At 45.2% G+C, this 26,817-nt stretch overlaps 1 protein-coding gene across 1 annotated transcript in view; it reads left to right on the plus strand.

The window, feature by feature from the left end:
* The first annotated feature begins 218 nt into the window (after window positions 1-218).
* Window positions 219-26,817, plus strand: part of ATP6V1B1 (ATPase H+ transporting V1 subunit B1) — a 76,052-nt gene continuing 49,453 nt past the window's right edge. Inside the window, exons 1-2 of the mRNA XM_083571479.1 lie at window positions 219-496; window positions 23,746-23,801. Of these exons, the coding sequence (XP_083427605.1) occupies window positions 385-496; window positions 23,746-23,801 (168 nt within the window). The 5' untranslated portion in view covers window positions 219-384. The remainder of the gene's footprint in view (window positions 497-23,745; window positions 23,802-26,817) is intronic.

Here is a 26,817-nt window from a genome sequence, read left to right on the forward strand (position 1 = left end):
AGATTCCTATCCTGTCGCCTCTTACTCATTTAAAAAGGGCTGCAACCTTTCCCTAGGGGATCCCTTCGATCATTTCGCTTGCCCTTTTCTGAACCTACACAATCCCCTTCCTGAATAAAGCCATGGCAGTGAGAATATCGCTGCTTGGGGCGGGGGGGGGGGGAGCCTTACACGCCCCAGATTTTTCAGCGAGACCTTTGCAACATGCATCTCAAACCTGCAGCTGCCGGACAGTTTACAGGCAACAAATAATTCTGTGTTCAGGGACAACACGGAGGAGGAGGCAGATCACCGCAGCTGGCCTCTGTCAGGCAGATCAGGTACAAAAACTTCAGAGACCAGCCCTTGCTTTTCGGCTCGCGTCTGCCTGGACTCCCCAAGGACATGGCCACCAAGGTGGAAGTGAGGGTCAACGGGCACCCCGGAGGAGTCCTGGCCGGGGCACGAGAGCACGTCCAAGCAGTGACCAGGAACTACATCACCCACCCGAGACTGAGTGAGTATTTTCGGGAGGAGTCAGGAAAAAGAAAGGGAAATCTCTTGCCCGTGCGCACTTCGAAAAGGATGCTGCGATTGCTAAGACTTACCCAAAGAAAAGGCATGTCAGGCGAATCTCCCAGCACCCTTAAAAAACTACAGTTCCCAGAATTATCTGCAGGAAGGGATATGCCTTAAATGCGCTTGATAGCTAGGCTGTGGGTCTGCTTAAGATCTCAAGCGGAGGAGATCCAGAAGCCTCCCGTTCGCAGGGTCCAGTTCTCCTCCTTGCCTTCTCCAAAACTGTCCATTTTATCCCACTTTCCGTGGCTTCCTCCTTCTCCTGGGGGAGAGTGCCTGGGAGGGGAGAAGACCGGGATGCTGAGGATAATGGAAAACATATAATGAAACTGAAGAGGAAGAGTGTGAGAAACTAGCGCAGGAGATCTCTCTCTCTCTTAAGCATAGCTGTCAACTTTTCCCTTTTCTTGCGAGGAATCCTATTCGGAATAAGGGAATTTCCCTTAAAAAACGGGGAACGTTGACAGCTATGCTCAAGTCTCAAGCCTGGGTGCCTGGGAACCTGGCATCCCATGTGTTCATATGTTGCCTGGAGAATGAGGTGAACAAGAAATGGCGCCCCCAATTCCAAACCCTAGGAAAGGTTTTGCACCGTGAGGGGGGGGGGGGAGATTGGGACTGGGGTCTTCAGATTAGCCTTGGCGAACTTCTGCCTGGGCAACACCTTAAAGTAGAGCAGCTCTTTCAGAGTCTGCCTCCGAGGGCCTGATCCCCAATTGCACATGCATGCTGCAGAGTGCAACACATTGGTGTGTGTTTGTGTTGCGCTTCTGGGTATTGCTGAAAAACTCCAGCCAGTAATAGGTGTTGGTGATGAGGGTGGCATGGGTCTAGCCCCTGATTCTCTCCCCCCCCCCATCAAGGAAATAAATAAAATTGCATAACTAACCAAGGTAGGGCTGCCATACGTTTGCAAAAAAAGGAAAAGCTTGACAACTGTGACCAAAAAAAGCTCAATAACCTTTGTGCCTGGATTTTCACTTCTAGAAATATGGCAGCCCTGAGAAAGGCTCCAGCTAATAAATCCTAGCTATGCCCATGAAAGGCAGTGGTTATTGTATCATTACTCTCAGTGCTTTTTTTCTTTTTTAAAAAAATGTTTAGGGGTACTCTCATTTTGACTCAAGAAACCCACCATTTTATAGTTTAAATTAGGGAAAATAAATACAGTAAATGGACAAAAGTACAAAGATTCACAAAATGTTTAGGGATATGCGTACCCCCAGTGGCGTAGCGTGGGTTGTCAGCACCCGGGGCAAGGCAAGTAATTTGCGCCCCCTAACCCTAAGCCCCAGATGTTGCGCCCGGTGCGGCTGGCCCCCCCTGCACCCCCCACGCTACGCCACTGCGTACCCCTGCGCCCCCCCCCCAGAAAAAAGCACTGATTACTCTAATTTTTATTTTACACTTATATCCCACTTTTCCTCCAAGAAGTGGAAGTTGGAATAGGTGGTTCTTCCCCTCCCCTTTTAATCCCAACAGCCCCGTGAGGTAGGTTAGACTGAGAGGCAGTGACTGGCCCAAGGTCACCCTGTGAGCTTCATAGCCAAGAGGGGATTCAAACCCTTGTCTCCTTGGTCCTAGTCCAACACTCTAACCACTAGGCCACACTGCCTCCCATGTGCCTCATCCAGTTGGAACACAGATATTGTTCTGAGTTTTATTCTTTGTGGATCAAGTAATGTGTCCCAGGCTGGGTAGCTCATGAGGGTTTCTTCTCAATTCACCTGCCTGCTCATGCATCTCTCTGTGTGAATACGAAACATGAAATAATAATAATAATAATAATAATAATAATAATAATAATAATAATCCACCCATCTGGCTGGGCTGCCTCAGCCGCTCTCTCCATACATGTGAAAACAGGCACCTAAGTCTGCAACACTGGACTTACAATATATTTGTGGGGTTGGGCTCCCACAAAGTCAATGAGCAAAGTTGAAGTCCTTCTGGGCGAGGTGGCTCCTAAGGTCTGCAAGCACACACAAACACACGCACCTTCGGTAAGGCAATTCCCCAATGACCTTGGCTGAGGTGACAGCTTTGGCCTGAAATCTCCCGGTTGCGGTTCCAGCCTGTCTGCATCTCGGCACAGCAGGTCAGAAACAGCTCTGAGCTGCCCCAGCCCAACTTGGTCGGATGGGCTCTGGCTGGCTCAGAGGGTTTTATTATTAACCACAGCAAACAGGCGGAGTCTCAAGTCACAAGGAGGGCTGGTATTTCCCCCCAGGTCTTGAAGGCGAGCTGGCTGGGGCGTGAGAGGGAGAGCGAGAGCGAGAAACAGAATATTGCTTCTGTTATTTCAGGCACTGTTTGATGTCCACACAGGTGCCAGGTGCTGTACGTAGCAGAGCCCGCCTGCCCAAGGGCTGTCATCCCATTTCGCCTCCCAGCTTTGCCACTGGGGAGAGAGGGGAGATTCCAAACCCTCCATCATGACTTTGCATTGGCTTCTCCTGCAATGAGGAACCGATGCAAAGCCCTGCTGCTGGGAAGGGGGGTGGCACAGGATCCAGAAAGGATCTTTCCTTACAAAGTAATCCAGAATGCGGCAGCTAGACTGGTGACTGGGAGTGGCTGCCGAGACCATATAACACCGGTCTTGAAAGACCTACACTGGCTCCCAGTACGTTTCCGAGCACAATTCAAAGTGTTGGTGCTGACCTTTAAAGCCCTAAATGGCCTCGGTCCAGTATCCCTGAAGGAGCATCTCCACCCCCATCGTTCAGCCCAGACGCTGAGGTCCAGCTCTGAGGGGCTTCTGGCAGTTCCCTCACTGCGAGAAGCCAAATTACAGGGAACCAGGCAGAGGGCCTTCTTGGTGGTGGCACCCACCCTGTGGAATGTCCTCCCACCAGATGTCAAAGAGAAGAACAACTACCAAACTTTTAGAAGACATCTGAAGGCAGCCCTGTTTAGGGAAGCTTTTAATGTTTAATAGGTTATTGTATTTAAGTGTTTTGTTGGAAGCCGCCCAGAGTGGCTGGGGAAACCCAGCCAGATGGGTGGGGTATAAATAATAAATTATTATTATTATATTGTGCAGCAGGGTGTTGAAATGCCTTGAGCAGCCCCTGGTACATAGGGTCAAGCAGAGGCGGCAACTCCCTGTGGCCCTTTCAGGGTGCTCCCGGTGGCTCCCGTCTGGTTGCCCAGGAAATTATAAAGACAAGGAAAAGTTTCCTATCATCCTTTTTTTCAGTATTTCAGTACTTACAGAGAGAGGCTATAGAACCCAGCCTCTTGGATCATGGTGTCCCAAGTGAATCTCCACCCACTTCCTCATTCGTCATTCTCAGAGCATGGTTTTTTTGTTGATCTAAATGAAAATCCCAAAGTTGTCTGCGATATTTTTCCAAACAGTGCAACCCCACAGACCTTTTCCTTATTGATAATTTACTTACTTCTTAAAATGTAAACTGCTTTGAGGGGTTGGTTCCATGATACGATTCTACAATGCCGTGTTGGGGGGGGGGGTTAACCGTAAAGCAGCGTATAAATTTTATGAAGGGAATAATAAACAAACAAGCAGACCAGGGCAGCTGCAATGAGTGATGTGTCAAGTTGGGCCTTGCATTTGGGTTTGTGTACCCCTCAGCTGCGCCCAGTCCGTGTTCTGAGATTTAACATCTACTAAGACTATGTGTTTTTTGGGGTTGTTGTTTGTACTGAAAAAATGATTAAATAAATAATAATAATAAAAAGACTGTCATACGTCTGGAATTTCCCGAACATAGCTGGATTGCGGCAGTCAGAAATGGTGTCCAGGCAGAAATCGCTGATGTCCGGGAACATCTGGAAGTACAGTCATTCCTTGGTTGTTGAATGCCTTGGTAATTGTACATTTTGGCTCCCAAGCAACCGAAACCTGGGAGTGACTGTTCCGGTTTTCAAATTTTTTTTGGAAGCTGAACGTCTGACGGGGCTTCCACGGACTTCTGATTAGCTGCAGGAAACTCCTGCAGCCAATCAGAAACTGTTTTGGTTTCTGAATGCTTTGGAAGTTGAACGGACTTCCAGAACATATTCCGTTTGACTTCCAAGGTACGCCTGTATGGCAACCCATGTCATACTCAACAACCTTTGCGTCTGGATTTTTTCTTTTTGAAATATGGAAAGCCTAATGCAGGGGTGAGCAAGGTTTACCTTACCTGGGCTGGATCGGTCCTGCAGAGATCCCTCTGTGGGCTGGATCGTGTGTGCGCCTGTGATTTTCGGCATCTGGGTTTGCGCACCTGTGATTTTCGGTATCTGCATCTGTGCCAACGCAATTTTCGGCGCCATGGAAGCGAGTCCCCATGCTGCGCTGGTTTTGCGCCATGCGTGAACAAGCAGCTCGGTTCGGGGGTGGCTTGTGGGCCGGTCAAACGACCTCCACAGGCCGCTTCCGGCCCATGGGCCTTAGGTTGCTGACCCCTGCCCTAATCTAAGCACCCTTAATTTCTATGATCTGAAGCATGCATGGCAGATGGGCAGCAACTCTAGCAGAAGCAAAGGCTAACCCACAAAGAGGGGGTGGGATGAACCAGGAACGCTAGGAGTTGTGTCCCCGGCAAAAAGGCAGAGTTTATAGTTGTGTAGGGAAGGAAGTGTGCATAGGCTTCTTCTCCCTGGGCGCAGGCAAGGATCGTGCATGGGTGAGCGGAAGAACATTCCCCCCTCCCTTTCCATTCCCCCTAACCCCGGAGACCTGTCTTCTGCCAGGCGTGAAGGCACACACTGTTCTTAATGGGTGCAGCCACGGCAGGGTCAGGGGGTTACGACTGTGTCAGAATGTGTCTTTCCAATTGAAACCCCCTCCCCTTCAAGGACAGGCATTCACACTAGCGTAAAGGAGGACGAGGAGGAGGAGGAGGAAGAGCGGCAAGGGGCACCCGGGAGAGCTCAAAGGCCCAGGAGGTCAAATCTGGGCTGGCAGAAGAGACACAGCCAGACCTTGCCAAAAAAAAACCCTTCGTGTTTAGTTGTCCCGGATCCCCAGAACCACCAGAAACGGAGGGCAACATTGGCACCCTCGATGTGCGTGGAGGACGTAGATGCCAGCTCCCTGGGTGTCCAAGCACTCACAAAATTCCCCATGAAGGGGCCGGTCACCCACACATTTTGGCGCTAGGGCTATGCACATGCACAACCCGGGCACCCCCCAGTCACACACTCCTAGTGGAGGATGAGAGGGATGGTATTCAGAATTCCAGCCAAGTTTAGAGAGCTGGTTTCACAACTTCTCCCCCACAGATGCCCACTTAACTGCATTGATCAGCAGAACTGATCCAGGGCCACATAATACCTGTTCCACATTTTTAAGAACATCAACTTCTAATGTGGGAGCACCTGCACTTTGGAACTCCCCGCCTATTCACATCAAGCAGGCATCTTCTTGGCAGTCTTTTCGGCACCTGCTAAAAAAAGCATTTTCGTTTAGACACGCCCACCCACAAGTTTAGAGAGATGGTGCGAGTTTTTCCTTTTTGAATATTTTAAATTGTTGCTTTCAACTGGTTTTACTGATCGTTTTGCTCTTGTTTTCTTTTTATAAGCTGCCTTGAGGTTTTTCGTTTTGCAATCAGGTGGTGGATAAGTTTTACGAAATAAATAGATAGAACAAGCAATTTAAGAGAAGTGTAAGAGCAAAAAGCAGAACTTAAAATCAGAAAAACAAAACATTAAAATAACTAGCATACAGCATTCGCTGTATGTTCTCCATGAGATTTTACACATAACAGTAAAAATTATGATTACGATGGTACTATTATTATGTAGAAATGACTTGCTCAAAAAAGAGGAAAAAAATTTAATTCTGTGTGCAGATTATCATTATAAAAATAATAATATTAATATTCCACCTTTTCCCCAGAACTGGGGTTTGAGGCATACAACACAGAAAGCTAAAGTCATATAAAAGATAATAGTTACATTGTAATTAAACAATAATGGAATTAAAACAATGCAATTCCCCACAAAATAATCTATTACAATACAGATAGTAAAAACAGTGAAGCATTATTAAAAGTCCTTTACTTGAAACCAGACAGCCTCCCAAAGCCTGTCGGAAATAGAAAGTCTGGCAAATGAACAGCAAGGAAGGAGCCAGTAGAAGTTCCTTCGGGAGAGAGTGCCAAAGTTGCCTGGGAGGAGCCACTACTGAGAAGACCCTCTTCTGCATCGCCACTTGGGGAAAGGGCCACTCTTAAAGATCTCAAAACCTAGGCAGCTTCGTATGAGGAATACTGTATTTCAAATAGCCTGGATGGATGCGGGTGGCGCTGTGGGTTAAACCACAGAGCCTAGGACTTGCCGATCAGAAGGTTGGCAGTTTGAATCCCCGTGACGGGGTGAGCTCCCGTTCCTCGGTCCCTGCTCCTGCCCACCTAGCAGTTCGAAAGCACGTCAAAGTGCAAGTAGATAAATAGGTACCGCTCTGGCGGGAAGGTAAACGGCATTTCCGTGCGCTGCTCTGGTTCGCCAGATGTGGCTTAGTCATGCTGGCCACATGACCCGGAAGCTGTACGCTGGCTCCCTCGGCCAATAAAGCGAGATGAGCGCCGCAACCCCAGAGTCGGCCACAACTGGACCTAAGTCAGGGGCCCCTTTACCTTTAAGCCATATAGGGCATTATGATTCAGTGGTTCCCAATTAGGGGTCCCAGGAACGCACCCAGGGGGTCTGCGGCCCCATTCCTTGCCTTCTCCACCAACTGATTTTCGGCATTTTTGCACAGTAATATATATAAAAAATTGTGGTCTGTTCTGTTTTTTTAGTATACCTAAAACCATTTGCTTATTAGGGGCTACCCCACATTTTCTTCCAAAAATTGCTTTGCAGAGATAACTACCATAGAGTTATCAAACTTTTCAAAAGCAGGGGGTCTGTGGCTTGGCTTTTGAAAAATAGGGGCTTCCTCAGTAATTAACTAATTGGGAACCACTGTTACGGGTCATAACCTAGGGTTGCCGTATTTCAAAAGGTGAAAATCTGGATGCAAAAGTTGTTTAGGGTTTTTTTTTTTTTTGGCAAAGTTGTTGAGCTATGCAAAGTTGTTGAGCTATTATATCTAGAGAGCACAATGGAATTGCCTATAGAACAGAACCAAAGAAAGCAGCAGCAAAAAATATGCCATTAAAAATTATCCCAACCTGTCCAATGCCTGGGGTAAGATATACGTTTTTACCTTGCACTGAAAATATGTTTGTTTTTTAAAAAAAGCTTTTTAGTGCGTTTTATAAACAGGGATCCTAGGAGTTATTTAAATGAGACAAATAAACAGACCATTTCTTCTATGTCATTTGTACATCACAAAAAATAGCACGATCAATTTGCAGTGATATCTACAACGTAAGAGTTCCTTATTAGCGATCAGTTTACAAGTTCTTATGTTCGTGGAATGGTTTAAAGGAAAGCGATAACAGTAGCAAAGGAGAAACGGGCTACAGCAGCGAGTTCCACAGATGAACTATTACTTATTTCTTGAATTTATACGCCGCCCTATATCCGGAGGTCTCGGGGCGGTGCACAGAACTAGGCGTTTGCATGAAGAATTCCTTTCTTTTACCTGTCCTGACTCTGTCCTTTCCTCGGAGCCAAGTGCTGGGGGAAGGGCCCCAATCCGTTACACGCACCCACCTCCCGCAGCTCAATGTCCGGAGGAAAGTTTTGCATCCCTGCAAACGCCGCCGTGAGCGCAGCAAATTCTTTATTGCATTATTAATTTTTTTTGGAAAAGCTGGGATCTTCCTCTCTCCTTTTTCTTTTTTTTTTTGGCAGTCCAGCACATTTCGGTTCACGCTCGGGTAGAGCGGTCATTCTTTGCAACCTCCCCACCCCCCCTCCTCCAAAAAAAGGGGGGGGAATACCCCGTGGAGTCACATGACCGTGCAGGTGTGTATGGGAACCCTCTGCTGCGGGGTCCTAATTAGTGGCATAATGTGCAGCCCCCCCGCTGGGCCTTTCACAAGCTCCGCTCGGCTGGGACGGGCCGATGTGTTTGACAGCGCTGCGCGAAGTGACACATCGCACAATGAGCAGGTTGCGCCGGGGAGGGAGGCGGAGGAAAAGCGGAGCCACTAGGGACCATCGGGAAAGTTTTGGACGGCGAGCCGGGAAGGACGGAGAGGTCGATCGGCGGTGATGGAGCACCCGCTTTGCAAGCGCAGAAGTTCCTGGGTTCAGTCCCGCGTGGTGGCAACTCAGAGAGCAGGCGGTGCTGAGCTGCATATGGACCAACTCTTTTAATAATAACAATATTTTATTTAATAATAATAATATTTTATTTAATAATAATATTTTATTTAATAATAATATTTTTTTATTATTCTGGTTTTCCCGGGATGCGGTTAGTGCTGTGGGTTAAACCACAGAGCCTAGGACTTGCTGATCAGAAGATCGGTGGTTCAAATCCCCGCGATGGGGTGAGCTCCCGTTGCTCGGTCCCTGCTCCTGCCAACCTAGCAGTTCGAAAGCACGTCAAAGTGCAAGTAGATAAATAGGTACTGCTCCAGCGGGAAGGCAAACGGCATTTCCGTGCGCTGCTCTGGTTCGCCAGAAGCGGCTTAGTCATGCTGGCCACATGACCTGGAAGCTGTACGTCGGCTCCCTCGGCCAGTAAAGCGAGATGAGCACCGCAACCTCAGAGTCGGTCACGACTGGACCTAATGGTCAGGGGTCCCTTTACCTTTACCTTTTATGGTTTTCCCTGTACAGTGGTACCTCGGGTTAAGAACTTAATTCGTTCTGGAGGTCTGTTCTGAACCTAAAACTGCAGCACCACTTTAGCTAATGGGGCCTCCTGCTGCCACCGCACGATTTCTGTTCTCATCCTGAAGCAAAGTTCTTAACCCAAGGTACTATTTCTGGGTTAGCGGATTCTGTAACCTGAAGCGTATGTAACCTGAAGCATATGTAACCCGAGGTACCACTGTAGTGATGTATGGAAGTGAGAGCTGGACCGTAAAGAAGGCTGATCACCAAAGAATTGATGCTTTTGAAATCTGGTGCTGGAGGAGACTCTGGAGAGTCCCATGGACTGCAAGAAGATCCAACCTCTCCATTCTGAAGGAAGTCAGCCCGGAGTGCTCACTGGAAGGACAGATCCTGAAGCTGAGGCTACAATACTTTGGCCACCTCATGAAAAGAGAAGACTCTGTGGGAAAGACCCTGATGTTGGGAAAGATGGAGGGCACAAGGAGAAGGGGACGATGGAGGACGAGATGGTTGGACAGTGTTCTCGAAGCTACCAGCATGAGTTTGAGCAAAGTGTCTCAGTGTCCGGGCAGAACGATGGGGATGGAGACGCTTCTTCAGATATACTGGACCAAGGCCGTTTAGGGCTTTAAAGGTCAGCACCAACACTTTGAATTGTGCTCGGAAATGTACTGGGAGCCAATATAGGTCTTTCAAGACCGGTGTTATGTGATCACGGCGGCCACTCCCAGTCACCAGTCCAGCTGCCGCATTTTGGATTAGTTGTAGTTTCTGGGTCACCTTCAAAGGTAGCCCCACGTAGAGCGCATTGCAGTAGTCCAAGCGAGAGATAACCAGAGCATGCACCACTCTGGCCAGACAGTCAGGGGGCAGGGTGGATCTTAGCCTGAGTAATGAAATGAGTAATGAAAGCCACTAAGGGCTTTAGATGCATGGAAAGCATGGAAAGAACAAGGAGGATGCAGGTTGGATTGCTGACTATCATGGATGCTTCAGCTGAGATTCCTGCAATGAAGGTGGTTGGACTAGATGTCCTTTGGGGATCCCTTCCAATTCTACAGTTCTTTGATTCTATGACTTATTAGGTGGCTGACAATAGAAAAGGCCACTCACCACCTACCTAGCATCTGAAGTTGGGGAGCCTGGGGAAGGAAGGAGGGTCCTTAAGAGATTAACACAAGAGGCTTGATTTAATTGTTGGCTTGCAATGGAGACAACTTTTCTGACCATCAGTCAAAGCAACAGGAAATCCCCAAAGCATCAGAACTCAAGGATGAAGATGCAGAAACAATGTGAAAATACCATGCAGGTGATCAAATGGTCACCAGGCAGCAAGGAGCCCTTTGCGTTTCTCCCCAATAGGTCTTCTCATTGAAGGCAGCAATATGCACCCCAATGCCAGAGGGGGCAGGATTCTGCCCCCAGCCCATTGGAAGAGATGCAATTCATACATATAGGAGAAAACCCAAGGGTGTATTCAGGGATACAGCTGGAAGAAGAGTTAAACTCCTGTGGATCCTCACGCAGGCCTCAGTTCTGGGGTGGGTGGAGAGTAGCTCTTGATGCAACTCATTTATTTATTTGTTCAACACAGTCTTATAATGCTTTCCCAAAGTAATTGTGTGTATGTACACACACACACACACACACAGAGAGAGAGAGAGAGAGAGAGAGAGAGAGAACACACAATAATCAATAACTAACTTCTTCCCTATGACAGTTACAATTAAGCTTAAATGCATGGCTAATAATAATAATAATAATAATAATAATAATAATCTGGTTGGGTTGCCTCAGCAGGCCCTTAAGTTTCTTTTTCTTTTTTAAATTCATCTCTATTGATTTAAAATATCACCTTACATATATATTACAAATAGTTACATCAAAATTAAGCACAAAAATATAGTAGAAAAAAGATAAAGAAAATAAAAATAAAATGCAAAGAAGAGTTAACAATAAGAAATGAATATTGGTTATAACATCCTGTCTTTTCTAATGAAGTCTTCTGAAAGAAACTTCCAAGCATTCTCGTTGTGCTTTTTCTATTGTCTTAATTTTATTGCACGGTTTGTTTTATAACTTTTCCTGTATAATTATCTAGTATATTTATTCCATTTGTTTATTATATACAAGTATCATTCAGTTCTGCTAGGATAATGTCATTTTTACAATATAATCTTATATATTCTTTGAATCGTCTCCATTCTCTGAATATTTTTTGATTTGGGGTCCTCTGACTTTTCCGGTCAGCTTTGCTAATTGAAAGAACTCTAGCCTGAGTGATTGCCAATCTATTATTGTGGGTGTTGTTTCACATTTCCAACTTCTGGCTATCAGTATTCTTGCAGCCATAACTGAATACAGGCCCTTAAGTTTCTAAGTCTTGTCAGGACAGAATAGTGCCAGGATCAGATAGTAAAACTGGGCTGCATGGCCCTTTAAGAACACCAGGAGAGCCAGCTGGATCCATTCAGTAGCCCATACCTAGCCCAGAATCCTGTTCTTGCAATGGCCAACCTGATGCTATAAATTTGTCTAATCCTCTTTTCAAGCCATCTAGGTCACTGCACTCAGTGGCAGGGAGTTCCATAGTTGAACTCTTCTCTGTGTGAATAATAAATCCTTTCTGTCCTAAATCTTCCAACCTTCAGCTTCATTGAAAGTCCACAAGTTCTAGCATTAGGACAGGGACAGAAACACTTTTCTCTTGCCATTCTCCTTCTATGCCATGCGTAATTTCACAAATTTATAGCATCTTGCCTCTTCGAAACAGAGAGGCCCCTGAACAGCCTTGCTCCAAGAAATAAGTCATAGGCTTGCCATATTTCAAAAAGTGAAAGTCCAGACACAAAAGATGTTGAACTTTTCTTTTGGGGCCAAAGTTGTTGAGTTTTGCTTGCAAAATCTCCCCATCCCCCCCAAAGAGAAAGAAAATGTTTTTGAGCAAATTTTAAGGAAATTCACCAAAATCAATATTTCCAATGTGGGTTTCCATACGTCCAGATTTCCCCAAACATTTAAGTGGTTTCCGGACACTGTTTCCAATGGCCAAATCCCTGCAAGGTCTGGGAAATTAAGGACACATGGCAAGCCTAAATAAGAACCAGGCAAAGAGGTGGCCAAGACCCTCCTAGAGACCCTCCTGTCCTCCTGCCTCTGAGTAAATGAAACCTCCGCAGGCTGAATACCAGCTAATTCATGGCAAAGGCTGCAAGGCCGTTCAGCATAAGCATCTCGGGTTCCAGGCAGATGAAGTGTCCTTAAGCCCCCTTGAAATCCATGGTGCTTAAGTGCATTTGTGTCATTCTCAAGAAGCAGCGTTGACAGAAAACATCCCCTCCAACTTTGGGCAGGAGAGACGACGGTGCTTGCTTTGCTCTCGGTAGACAAGGGTGCCCCAATATGGTAGCGACTAAAGAAGAGCAGTCGGGAAAGGAGCGCAGAACAGCCATTTTTGTGGGATGCCCAGAGTACAGAAGGACAAACCTGTCCATTCTGGTTGCCTTAATTTTTTTCACAATTATCAATTCAGCTCTCCACCCTTTCGCATCAGTTTATGAATTCAATCATCCCTGATGCAGATCAACACTGTGAATTTTATCTCACGCACAAACATTTTTGTACACAGTCTTGCACAATGTAGACATATTTGCAATTCTGTTTCCCCTCCTTTACCAATATAAGCAGTTATATGCACACTAATACCTGCATTTTTTAATACGATGCATTAGTCAGATGGGGAATTGCATTGCAAAATTCAAGAAAGTGCGAATTTTGCAGGATGGCTGCGTTTCAGGTTATCGTTTCTGGAAGAGTAAATTTGTTCAATTCTTTTTTAAGAACTGAACTTCTCCTCCACTGATTCAGAAAGTGCATTGATCTACCACAAAATGTCTTGCGCTTTTACTGCCTGTAAATACTTTACTGCCAAAAAAAAGAAGGCGAGAGATCCAGAATTCAGAAATTCAGTATGGCTTTGTGACCTGGTTTGCAAACCAGGCCACCAAAGTCAACCTTTATTCCCAGCCCCTTAATCAACTCAAAATTTAAGTTGATTAACTGAAGCCATTTTAGCTCTCCTGATAATGGAAACTTTTTGTTTGACAAGGCGTGATAGGTTCGAGAGCACCCAAAGATCACCTGCATGGAAGTTTCGGGGATATGCAGAATTATTTAAAGTTGACTGTTGTTGTTGTTTAGTCGTTTAGTCGTGTCCGACTCTTCGTGACCCCCTGGACCAGAAGCACACCAGGCACTCCTGTCTTCCACTGCCTCCCTCAGTTTGGTCAAACTCATGCTGGTAGCTTCAAGAACACTGTCCAACCATCTTGTCCTCTGCTGTCCCCTTCTCCTTGTGCCCTCCATCTTTCCCAACATCAGGGTCTTTTCCAGGGAGTCTTCTCTTCTCATGAGGTGGCCATAGTCTTGGAGCCTCAGCTTCAGGATCTGTCCTTCCAGTGAGCATTCAGGGCTGATTTCCTTCAGAATGGAGAGGTCTGATCTTCTTGCAGTCCATGGGACTCTCAAGAGTCTCCTCCAGCACCAGAATTCAAAAGCATCAATTCTTTGGCGATCAGCCTTCTTTATGGTCCAGCTCTCACTTCCATACATCACTACTGGGAAAACCATAGCTTTAACTATACGGACCTTTGTTAGCAAGGTGATGTCTCTGCTTTTTAAGATGCTGTCTAGGTTTGTCAATGCTTTCCTCCCAAGAAGCAGGCGTCTTTTAATTTCGTGACTGCTGTCACCATCTGCAGTAATCATGGAGCCCAAGAAAGTAAAATCTCTCACTACCTCCATTTCTTCCCCTTCTATTTGCCAGGAGGTGATGGGACCAGTGGCCATGATCTTCGTTTTTTTGATGTTGAGCTTCAGACCATATTTTGCGCTCTCCTCTTTCACCCTCATTAAAAGGTTCTTTAATTCCTCCTCACTTTCTGCCATCAAGGTTGTGTCATCTGCATATCTGAGGTTGTTGATATTTCTTCCAGTAATCTTAATTCCGGCTTGGGATTCATCCAGCCCAGCCTTTCGCATGATGAATTCTGCATATAAGTTAAATAAGCAGGGAGACAATATACAGCTGGTTCAAAAACCAGGCAACGAATCAAGTAACAGCAGGTTAAAATCGCCAAGTGGCCTGAATTATGGTGCCCTCTCCAGAAAAAAAGGAGACAAAGAGTCCGGGTGCCACTGCTGAAAGCACAAGGAGATGTTCTCTGGCCTAGAGGGAAGACTGAACTTTGCAGAGGACCCCTTAGGCTTGTTTGAGAAGGGGGGACCGACCCAACAGATGCCGGGGAAGGAGAGGGGGGGCTGGCGGAGTGGAAGCAATTAGCGACTTGGTGTCATTGGGCTGGTTGCCCCCTTTGTCAGCACGGTCAATTTCCTTTGCTCCCTGCTCTGCCCCCCTCGCCTCTCCCTCCCGCCCCATGGGAGTTAATCGGACACAATGGTCAGGGTTAATTCAGATTGTCAAGGATGGGAGCTGTGAATTTGAGGGAGGAGGAGGGCGGGCAGAGGGCAGCCTCCGGGGGGAGAAAAAGCACCCCGCGCGCACACACACATTTTCCTTTTTAAATTTTTTTTTATGGCATCCACAATTGGGCCCAACAGCTTTGGAGACACCTTTTCCCCTCTCCCCCTGACTCCCTTCACCTCTGCCAAGGAAGCCCACGGCCCACCCACTCTGCAGCCCCCAGGAAGCCTCAAATCTTCTTTTTCTTTTTTGCAGCAGCTCAAGCCCTTAATGATCTGAATTGGTGCTTTCCGGTGGGGCTGTGGGGGGGTGGGCCTTCTCCCCGCCTCAGTTTCCTGCTTTAAAATGGAAAATGGAAAATCTTCCTTCTGCAAAATCCAGCCCGGTGGGCAGTTCCGTCTCGCGACTTCGTCTCCCACGGAGAGAGCAGTTCTCCCTCTGGACATTTGCTGGGCGGGGATTTGAATTGGGCCGTGAAGTCCCGTTGCTGCGGCTTATCTGCTTTGGGTTTATTTGGCCAACACTTATAAACCGCTTGCTCCAAAGAGAGGGAGGGAAAATAATATCCTCCAAGCTGCCTGTCATTCATATCATGATTATATTTATTTATAGCCTGCCTTTTCCCCAGACTCAAGGCGGCTTACGCAAGTTAAAAACAGCTAAATAAAATAAAATGCAAGAAGTTTAAAAACTTATAGAAGGTAGTAATTAAAAAGTAATTAAATTTGAATAGTTAAAACAAGATTTTAAAAAACCAAATCTATTAAAATACAGATAATAAAAACAGCACAGCACTATTATTATTATTAATATGAATAGCATTAATGTAATTAATTGAATTTGTATACTGCCCTTCATCTGTAGATCAACCTTTTCCTTTAAATCGCTGTCAGTTCCCAAAGGAAATTGTCTTCTCCTGCTGGTGGAAAGACAACAAGGAGATTCAATTATATACAAATATTCAATTATATATAAAACATGACTGAAACGCACAAACCAATTATTTAAAAAAAACAACAAAATTTGCATTGTTAAAAACATCAGTAAAGCAGTAAAGAAGCTTTAATTAAATCATCCTGTCTGGATAGGCTTCCTGGAACAGGAAAACTTTCAGCAGGTGTCTAAAACAGCACAACAACAACAATAACAATTTTATTGTTTGTACCCCACCCATCTGCCTGGGTTTCCCCAGCCATTCTGGACGGCTTCAAGCAGATACAAGAACACAATAAAACATCATTATATTAAAAACTATACAGGGCTGCCCTCACATGTCTTCTAAAAGTTTTATAGTTATTTTTAGGGTTGCCCTAACTTGAAGAGCAAAAAAGAGGGCAGTCTGGGCTGCTGCCCGCCTGAGACAGGGACAGAGGTGTGCCTTCCCCCCCAGCTTAGGCTGGCAGTGGCTGCAACGTGCAGAGCAGCCCAAACCCACCCCCCCAAAAAAAACCTTGACATTTCCTTTAAAATGTAAAAATTCACCCAGATGGGCATGTTGGCCCTCCCAAAAGAGGACATGTCTGGGTTTTCCCGGATGTATGGCAACCCCATCTCCTTGACATCTGATGGGAGAGTGTTCCACAGGGCCGGTGCCACCACCAAGAAGGTCTTTGAAGATGCTCAAACTCAGGACACAAGGGAGAAACGTGCTCAGACGAAGGCAAATCCACACCGTGATCAACTCCCGGCCAGAAGCCAATGTCCCCACTGTGGAAGGACGTGTGGATCCAGAATTGTTAAAACCGTGTTTATGGAAGACAATCTTACTCGGCTACGAGGGATCACCAAAGAAGAAGAAGAAGAATGCAGGAATCTCAACTCAGGCATCAGATGGCCATCCAACCTCTGCTTAAAAAGCTTCAAGGAAGGAGAGTCCACCCCCCACCTGCCCAAGGGAGACCGTTCCACTGAGTTGGGTGTGAGCAGGGAAGTGGCAAAGTTTGCAGACTCTCCTAATCTGCTCAGGGCTACTAAAACACAAAAAAGCAGAGACATCACCTTACCAACAAAGGTCCGTATAGTTAAAGCCATGGTCTTCCCAGTAGTGATGTATGGAAGTGAGAGCTGGACCATAAAGAAGGCTGATCGCCATTGAATTGATGCTTTTGAGTTATGGTGCTGGAGGAGACTCTTGAGAGTCCCATGGACTGCAAGAAGATCAAACCTCTCCATTCTGAAGGAAATCAGCCCTGAGTGCTCACTGGAAGGACAGATCCTAAAGCTGAGGTTCCAAGACTTTGGCCACCTCATGAGAAGAGAAGACTCCCTGGAAAAGACCCTGATGTTGGGAAAGATGGAGGGCACAAGGAGAAGGGGACAGCAGAGGATGAGATGGTGGGACAGTGTTCTCGAAGGTACTAACATGAGTTTGACCAAACTGCAGGAGGCAGTGGAAGACAGGAGTGCCTGGCGTGCTCTGGTCCAGGGGGTCACGAAGAGTCAGACACCACTGAACGACTAAACAACAACAACAACTAAAACCCAAAGAGATTGCAAAGGTCTCCAAGAGGAGCTCTCCAAATGGAGAGCTGTTCTTGTGCCAGATAGAAATGGAAAAAAAAGAGTTGGGTGGATCCATCCCCTCTTTCATCTCAGGGGTTAATGATGATAATGATAACGATAACGATAATAGCCCTGTGTCCCAGAAATTCCTCTGGCCTCTGGGGACTTTCCGGGGAGGCGCGTTTTCTCGGGCAGCTTCCCCCCCCCCCCGTCCGCCCGCGTCTCGCAGCCTCAGCCCCATTAGGCCTGACACGTACAGCCACCATTTCTGTAAAGGTCGTAACCTGCTCAGTGGGGCTCGGCAAGGCCAGGTTCCTTGAGCTCACACATCTGTGCGCTGGAGCCTAGACTGCCCCGCGGAGAGGAGGACAGAGGCCAGGAGGACGGAGGACCCGGGAGGATCCCACATGCGCTTTTGGGATGGCGCATGTTCCCTGGCGCTTCTGGAGGAAGGGCTTTCCGTCTCTCCCTCCCATAAATAGAGAGTGTGGCCTCTGCAACACCAATGTGTCTCTGGATTATTATCTATATTTATATTATTTCTATATTTCTATTTCTATTTCTATTTCTATTTCTATTTCTATTTCTATTTCTATTTCTATTTCTATTTCTATTTCTATTTCTATTATTTCTATTTCTATTTCTATTATTTCTATTTCTATTTCTATTTCTATTTCTATTATTTCAGTTTGTGGATTGTTCTCACCAGGAAAGTTTGCCGGGCGCCTTCACTATACATCTTTAGGCACCAGACAAAAACATTCCTTTTTAACCAGGCCTTTACCTTTACCTTGCCTGACTTTATCTACATCCTATACCCTTTTTAAAATGCTGGCTCTCTTTTTGGGGGGGGAGTGTTATTGGGTTGTTGTTTTTGTTTTGATTTTATGTGCAGTGGTACCTCGGGTTAAGTACTTAATTTGCTCCAGAGGTCTGTTCTTGACCTGAAACTGTTCTTAACCTGAAGCACCACTTTAGCCTATGGGGCCTCCTGCTGCTGCCGCGCCGCCAGAGCACGATATATATAATGGGATATATATATATCCCAATTCCCCCATCCCCTCAAGGCAGGGAGGGCTTACTGCTAAAACAGAAACAACTAAAAGCAGAAAGGCAGCAGGGAAGTATACATTAGAAACCAATTAAGCATTAATAGAATCTATCTGTCTATCAATCTATCTATCTTGCTATCAATCTGTAACCAGTTTGTTTTGTTTGGTTGGCTTGGGTTGCTTGTTTGTAAGTCACATTGGGTTGCCTTGGGTAATAATAATAATAATAATAATAATAATAATAATAATAATAATAATAATAGTAAGTTATTATTTATACGCCGCCCATCTGACTGGGTTGCCCCGACAAATTAACATCGAACCAACATCGAACCAAAGCCACTAACAAATTTAATAGGGTAATACAGTGGTGCCTCTGGATGCGAACTGGATTCATTCCAGAGCTCCGTTTGCATCCAGACGTTAACGCAACCCGCGTCTGCACGTGCACGGGTTGCGATTTGCCGCTTCTGCGCATGCGCACGACGTCATTTTGACCGTCTGCGCATGCACGAGTGACGAAACCCGGAAGTAACACGCTCCGTTACTTACTGCCAGGTCACCGCAGCATGCAACCCAAAAATACTTATCCCGAAGCTACTTCAACCCGAGCTATGACGGTAAATAAACAGCCTCAGCAGCAGCCCTCTCCTTAAAGGGCCACAGCACCATGTGCCCCATCCTGCACCCACATTCCACCGCCACAGATGCCCCCCGCAACCCCCGCCACTGGCCAAATTGCCTAATGTGTAATTAACGTGGGATTAGCACTCCTCAGTGTCCCCCCCCCCAACACACACAAATTCCTCTCTGCGCTGAGGATTCTGGTGACATCATTTGCAGTGACAGTGGAGTGACTGGGCGAGAGATTAGCTGCGCACGCTTCAAAATGTCACCGTGCACCTTCTGCTGCAGCAAATCGAGAGGCGCAGCCTTCGGTCGCAAGAGCCCCATCGCGGTTGAGCTTGGAAAGTCACCGGATAGGAAGCAAACGGCGCCAATAAATAAGCAAGGGATCTGGTCTTTTTTTGTAGGGGTTTCCTTCCGGGAACTGGAAGGCGGGCAAAGCTTGATCAAAATGGGTTTGCTGGCAGCAGCTGTGCCTGTGTGTCATCTAGAGCAGGGGTTGGCAAGACTTGCTGGGCATGGGCTGGATCACTCCCACGGAGATCCAACGTGGGCCGGACGAGCGCAGTGCAACACCGGAAATAGCTTCTGCGCATGCCCAGACACCGGAAATAGCTTCTGCGCATGCCCAGACGCTGAAAATAACACATGCGCAGAAGTGATTTCTGGCATCTGGGCATGCGCAGAAGCAATTTCCGGCGTCTGGGCATGCACAGAAGCGATTTCCGGCGTCTGGGCATGCGCAGAAGCAATTTCCAGCATCTGGGCATGCGCAGAAGCGATTTCCGGAGCCACGGAAGAGAGTCCCCATGCTGCGCCGGTTTAGTGCAGCGCGCAGGGACTCGCCAAGTGGGCAGCTCTGTTTGGGGCAGCTTGGGGGCCGATTAAATGGCCTCCGTGGGCGGCTTCTGGCCCACGGGCCACAGGTTGGGGACCCCTGATCTTGAGGCGGAAGGAAGAAGCAGGCTGGAGGCTGTGAGGGAGAGACATGCCTGATTTCTGCTCACATCCAAGGCCATGGCGGCGGGAGAAGCAAAACCCTCTTGGGGTGTCAATGCTGTGAACCCCTCAGGATGTGTGTGTGTGTGGAAATAAATCATATATCATACAGCTGCACATATGCGCAGCTTGCAGACTTAACATATAGAACAAGAGAAGAAGAAGAACATGTGTTTAGAGAAGATCGCAAAACGTTTATTGAATATATGGGGGGAAATTGAGTACGCTTGAAAACGCAGCATTAAGATCAATTCAGCAGCGTAAATAAGTTTTGATGGATGCAATAATGGAACAATATATATACCTTCCCCTCGTCTTCCCTTCCCTCCTTTCTGTAGTTATTCATTTAATATCTTTTTATTCCTGCGTATCCAATTCAAACCTATTAGCCAATTTCCCCTTATCTTCCCCTTAAGTATCTCTTACTGCATGTGTTTATATCAATCCCACTAATGTTTGGATTTGTTTACAATGTATCTTCAAATAATTAATACATTTCCCCCATTCAATTTTTAAAAGCTTCTCTGCTTGATTTCTTATTCTTCTGGTGAGTCTCGCCATTTCTTCGTACTCCATGGATTTTAGTTGCCAATCTTCCTTTGCTCCTTCCTTCCATCTTTGGGCATAAATCCTTTGAGCAGCCGTGGTAGCAGACTTGAAGAATTTTTTTCCTGCTCGCTGAGTACTTCTCCAAGGATTATACCTAAAAGAAAAGCTTCTGTTTCTTTTCGTAAAAGTCATCTTAATCATTTTTCTTCAACTCATTTCCCAGAAAGTGCCATGTACATTCATGCAAAATGCAAAGCTCCTCTGTCCTCTGAACTTACCTATTCAGTTCTGCTATAATAATAATAATAATAATAATAATAATAATAATAATAATAATAATAAATACCCCACCCATCCGGGCAGCTCCCAACAGAATATTAAACAGAATAAAACTTCAAACATTAAAAGCTTCCCTAAACAGGGCTATAGTAACAGCCACTCTGGACGGCTTCCAACAAAAGATTATTTATTTTTTTTAAAATAATTTTTATTAACTGGCGAATCACATCAAATTAAATCACATCACATAAATTCCAAATTACAAAGCCAAATTTTTAAATTTTGTTGGGGGAACCCATACTTCAAGATCCAAAGGGGGATTCAGATCATCTTCTTATTACTGCGTTAATGTCCAAATCAGTCCCAATCAGTCCAAACAAAATTCATAATTCTATCCAGTCTTATCTTGGTGTTTCCACATCATATCTTGTTCATATAATTTCTATTTTTCCTTTACAATCTCTTCTGTTAGTCTCCTTAAGCCGATAAGCAAAATAATAATCCTGTGTGGATTTCCCGTTCCTCCACTAAGTCCAGATGGTTTCCATATATCTCCTTCATAGATAACATCGCTCTTTCCATCATAAATTTGGCATTTGTCGCTCTTAAGTCCCACCGAGATGTATGTAAACAACTGTATTTCTCTCTTTCTCCTCCCAGACCCAAGAGCTCCAACAATGCCTCCCAAAATGGCGACGGCATTTTTAACTGCGTCATTCCAAAACTCTTAGCTTTCCAGCTCTTCCAACAAAAGATTAAAAGTAGATTAAAACATGTCTTCTAAAAGTCAGATAGTTGTTTATTTCTTTGACATCTGATGGGAGGGTGTTCCACAGGGCGGGCGCCACCACCGAAAAGGCCCTCTGTCTGGTTCACTGTAACCTCACTTCTCGCAGGGAGGGAACCGCCAGAAGGCCCTTGGATCTAGACCTCTGTAGTGCTCCCTAATGTTTACTTCTTTTTCTTCTCATATAATGCCTCCTCATTTTCCTTATTCTAGTCCTCCTGAAATCACATCTATGGTGCCTGACACCAGGGGCGGAGGAAGGGGGTGCGGTGGGGGCGAGCCGTCACAGGTGTCACCACTGAGGGGGGTGACAAAATGCTGGGCGGCACTCACTGCGGGGTCTGCAGTGCGCCCGAGCTACACATCTCTCCTGGGAGTGATGCGGTGGCTTGGGCACCTGTAGGCTCCGCAGTGCCCCAGAAGGTTCACCCACCACCTCCCCACCAGTTGTAGGGTGGCCGAGTGGGAGGAGGCAGGCAGATTCCTCGGAGGCCCCACGGTGCATTCTGCCCCAGCTGGCTGTGGGATGTGAAACACAAGAGCAGTCAAGTACAACATTCCTAGAGCGAACAGGTTTACACATGGGGAGGAATGTTTGTCCAGCCAGCAGGTCAACTTCCTGTTTCCTTCTGGGCTGGGACAGACTTCCTCTGCATGTGACTAGAGGTGGGCGTGGCCTCACCTGTGCAGGTAACGACAAAAGCACAGGGCAGGGCAGCCATCTCTCTCTCTTTGTCTACATGCATTGAAGAAGCAACATCTGCTTAGCCAAAGATGCTCTCTTGGCTTCCAGCCAAGAGAGGACAAAGGGAATGTCTTTTTATGAGATAGTTTCTAGGTGTATGTTACTTTTCTAAGCTAAGTCTGCCTTCTGGAATCCGATTGTGAATAGAATGTGAGTAAACCTTTTAATACTTTTATAGAAGACTGTGTCGTGTCATACCTTTTATGAGGGAATAAGGGGAAAATACCAGAACAGTTATGATAAAGGCTTTAGCGAGCCTGAGAAAACACATCCGCTGCAAGTTTAAAAAGGGGAATGTTACTCTGCTAAATTGTGAACTTGTTAACACAAGTTGGAAAGGCTATAATCAGACAATATATCCTCTCCTGCATCCCTGAACATTCCCACACTGTCCCACCCACAGCTGGCTCAGAGCAGGTGCGCCGCCCCCAGGTGCCCTATTGGCTTGCTCCGCCGCTGCCTGACACAGCTACTTTTTTATTCGCCCCCCCCCCCTAATCTGTGCATGTTTTCCTTCCTCTCTGGACGTCCCCATAATTTTCTCTCTTCCTCCACTTTCTTTTTTTTTTTTAAATAATATTTTATTCAAATTTCAAAAAAGAGTTTACAGAAATAAAAAGATATTAAAAAAAGAAAACATACCATAAAAAATACAGAATAAAAAAAAGAAAATAGAAAAAACAGTAAAAAAAAATAAGTCCATCTTTCAATGTCTTGCTTTTCATTCACTTGTTTCCCTGACTTCCTCACGCCTCCCTTTTTTGTATTCCATTTTGAATGGTTAATTCAGCAAATCCTTTCCCTCTTTATTTTTATCTTAGTTCTTTATCTTGACATATTATAGCCTTGTAATTTCATCTATTTAATAAATCATTTTTACATACTCCTTTTTAACATTATTACTAAAACCACTTCGTTTCATTCCAACATCATTTTAACATTCATTAATTTTGCAGTGTTTCTGTAAATAATCCTTAAATTTCTTCCAATCTTCTTCCACCGACTCTTCTCCCTGGTCTCGGATTCTGCCAGTCATTTCCGCCAGTTCCATGTAGTCCATCACCTTCATCTGCCACTCTTCCAGGGTGGGTAAATCTTGTGTCTTCCAATACTTTGCAATAAGTATTCTTGCTGCTGTTGTAGCATACATAAAGAAAGTTCTATCCTTCTTTGGCACCAATTGGCCGACTATGCCCAGGAGAAAGGCCTCTGGTTTCTTCAGGAAGGTATATTTAAATACCTTTTTCATTTCATTATATATCATCTCCCAGAAAGCCTTAATCTTTGGGCACATCCACCAAAGGTGAAAGAATGTACCTTCATTTTCTTTACATTTCCAACATTTATTATCGGGCAAATGATAGATTTTTGCAAGCTTGACTGGTGTCATGTACCACCTGTATATCATTTTCATAATATTCTCTCTTAAGGCATTACATGCCGTGAATTTCATACTTTCTCTCCACAGCCTACTGGACCGTGAGTGGCGTGAATGGACCGCTGGTTGTCCTGGACAATGTAAAGGTATGGGACCCTTGCCTTTCAAATGCCATTTGAGATAAATATATGGATATGGTAGGGATGCAGGTGGCGCTGTGGTCTAAACCACTGAGCCTCTTGGCCTTGCCGATCAGAAGGCCGGCGGTTCGAATCCCCACGACGGGGTGAGCTCCCGTTGTTCAGTCCCTGCTCCTGCCAACCTAGCAGTTTGAAAGGACGTCAAACAAAGTGCAAGTAGATAAATAGGCACCGCTGTGGCAGGAAGGTAAACGGCATTTCCGTGCGCTCTGGTTTCCGTCGCGGTATCCCATTGCACCAAAAGCAGTTTAGTCATGCTGGCCACATGACCCGGAAAGCTGTCTGTGGACAAACGCCGGCTCCCTCAGAGTGGTACCTATTTATCTACTTGCACTTTGACGTGCTTTCAAACTGCTAGGTTGGCAGGAGCAGGGACCGAGCAATGGGAGCTCACCCCATCGCGGGGATTCAAACCGCCGACCTTCTAATCGGCAAGTCCTAGGCTCTGTGGTTTAACCCACAGCGCCACCCGTGTCTCATATAGTATATATTCAACAACAAAAACCAGCGACAATTTGTTGTTGACAAAGGACAGCTGGACATAGAAAGGGCCCCATTCTCATCAAACCTAAATCCAGCCCTGCGTGGCCCCTAAGTTACTACTGAAATCCTGCATCCTTTTAAACCGCAAGTGTTCTGATTTAATTTTTGTCCAGCTATGGATCGCAGGTTTCCCCTCCAGAGGGCAATAATGTCATAACACCGGGAAAGTCTCGCAACACAACTAACAAAGCGGAATTGTGTGGGGACGGTGCAGTATAAACCCCCCCCCCCAAATGCATCCATGGCATGTTGCAGAAAACACCACCAGCCCCTCATTGTTTAAAACCCTACTGGTGCTAAGCTCTGGGTGTATAGCTGCAGGGGCTTCCCTCAGAGCAGAATAATTTTCCACTGGGATAAAGTGGGAATCTAGCCCTCTTGTCCCCCTCCCCACCAAAAAAGGAAGCCTGGTTTCTGTAGTGATCTCAGCCAGGTCTGTTGGACACAATCTGGGCTTTACCTGTATTTTAAGAAGGCAAAAAAACACATTGGTTTGAAAGACTGACCTCTAGTGACGAAAGAGAGCCATGCCTCATCAAGGGAAGGAAAAGTTGCATTTTAATGGACCAACTGGCTATTCGATAAAGCTTAATTATTTTTTGGGGGGGGGAGTAAAAAATGGGGAAATGTTGCATATTTATCATCATCACCACCATCAATTTGTATATTGCTTTTCCACGCTCAAAGCGGTTTGAAAAACTTGCATATAATTCGCAAACGGTTACAAGACATAAGAAATTTTAAATTCCTTGCAAACCGCTTTGAGGTTTTCTACAATCAAGCAGCACATAAATGTCATCAAATGGCTAATAATTAAATAATTTGTCATAAACAGCAGGCAAATGGAAACCTTTAATTATATGGGGTGGTTGCTGGAATCCAGACTTAGTTTGGGAGATGCAGTATTTTTGCCTTTATTTTTGTCATCTTATTCTTAAGATTTATTATGATTTATCCATAGACCGCTTAATGTTATTTTATAGTTATTCATACAGGATGTTTTCATTAGCCTGCTGTTTAAAGCTATTTAAGCAATGTGTGAATCGAAGCAGAGCCATCCTTCAAAATTCTCACCTCTCCAGTTTTTTGCAGTGCATTTCGTCAGCTAAGCAACATGTACCATAATGTCTCTGCAATGGTAGTGTGCATATCAACACACACATATTTCCAGAAATAACACGCAGAGGGTGCATTATTTTAGGGTCAATTGGGCTGCAGAAATGTGCATATTGGGGTGGTTTTATATAAGATATTTATTAGGGTTTTACAAAAAACAGAGATTTACAGAAAAAAAAGAAAGCAAAGAAAAGGAAGAAAATAAAAAAATACCAAAAATACAAAAATACATAGAAAAAAGAAAATACAAAATACAAAGAACTAATAGATAGGAAAAAATTAAAAAAACAAATCCATTTTTTGATATCTTTAAGCTCATTTGCTTCTTTCCTTGACCTCCTCACACCTCCCCTTTTTGTATTCCCATTTACATAGTCAATTCAGCAAATCCTTACCCTCTTTCATTTATCTTAACTCTATAACTTAAGATATTATAGCTATATGTTTTCATCCATTATCAATCCATTTTTGCATATTCTTATTAACCTTGTTGCTAATGCCACTTATTTTCAATCCAGCATCATTTTAACATTCATTAATTTTACAATATTTCTGCCAATAATCTTTAAATTTCTTCCAATCTTCTTCCACCAACTCTTCTCCCTGGTCTCGGATTCTGCCAGTCATTTCCACCAATTCCATATAGTCCATCACCTTCATCTGCCACTCTTCCAGGGTGGGTAAATCTTGTGTCTTCCAATACTTTGCAATAAGTATTCTTGCTGCTGTTGTTGCATACATAAAAAAAGTTCTATCCTTCTTTGGCACCAATTGGCCGACTATGCCCAGGAGAAAGGCCTCTGGTTTCTTCAAGAAGGTATATTTAAATACCTTTTTCATTTCATTATAGATCATCTCCCAGAAAGCCTTAATCTTTGAGCACGTCCACCAAAGGTGAAAGAATGTACCTTCATTTTCTTTACATTTCCAACATTTATTATCGGGCAAATGATAGATTTTTGCAAGCTTGACTAGTGTCATGTACCACCTGTATATCATTTTCATAATATTCTCTCTTAAGGCATTACATGCCGTAAATTTCATACCTGTGGTCCACAACTGTTCCCAGTCAGCAAACATAATGTTATGTCCAACATCTTGTGCCCATTTAATCATAGCAGATTTAACCGTTTCAACCTGAGTGTTCCATTTTAACAGCAAGTTATACATTCTTGAAAGTATCTTTGTTTTGGGATCTAGCAGTTCTGTTTCCAATTTTGATTTTTCCACCTGGAAGCCAATTTTTTTGTCCAAATTATAAGCCTCTCTTATTTGATAATAGTGAAGCCAGTCTCGCACTTTG

Source organism: Podarcis filfolensis (genome assembly GCF_964270895.1).
Source record: "Podarcis filfolensis genome assembly, chromosome: 9".
Classification (NCBI taxonomy): domain Eukaryota; kingdom Metazoa; phylum Chordata; class Lepidosauria; order Squamata; family Lacertidae; genus Podarcis; species Podarcis filfolensis.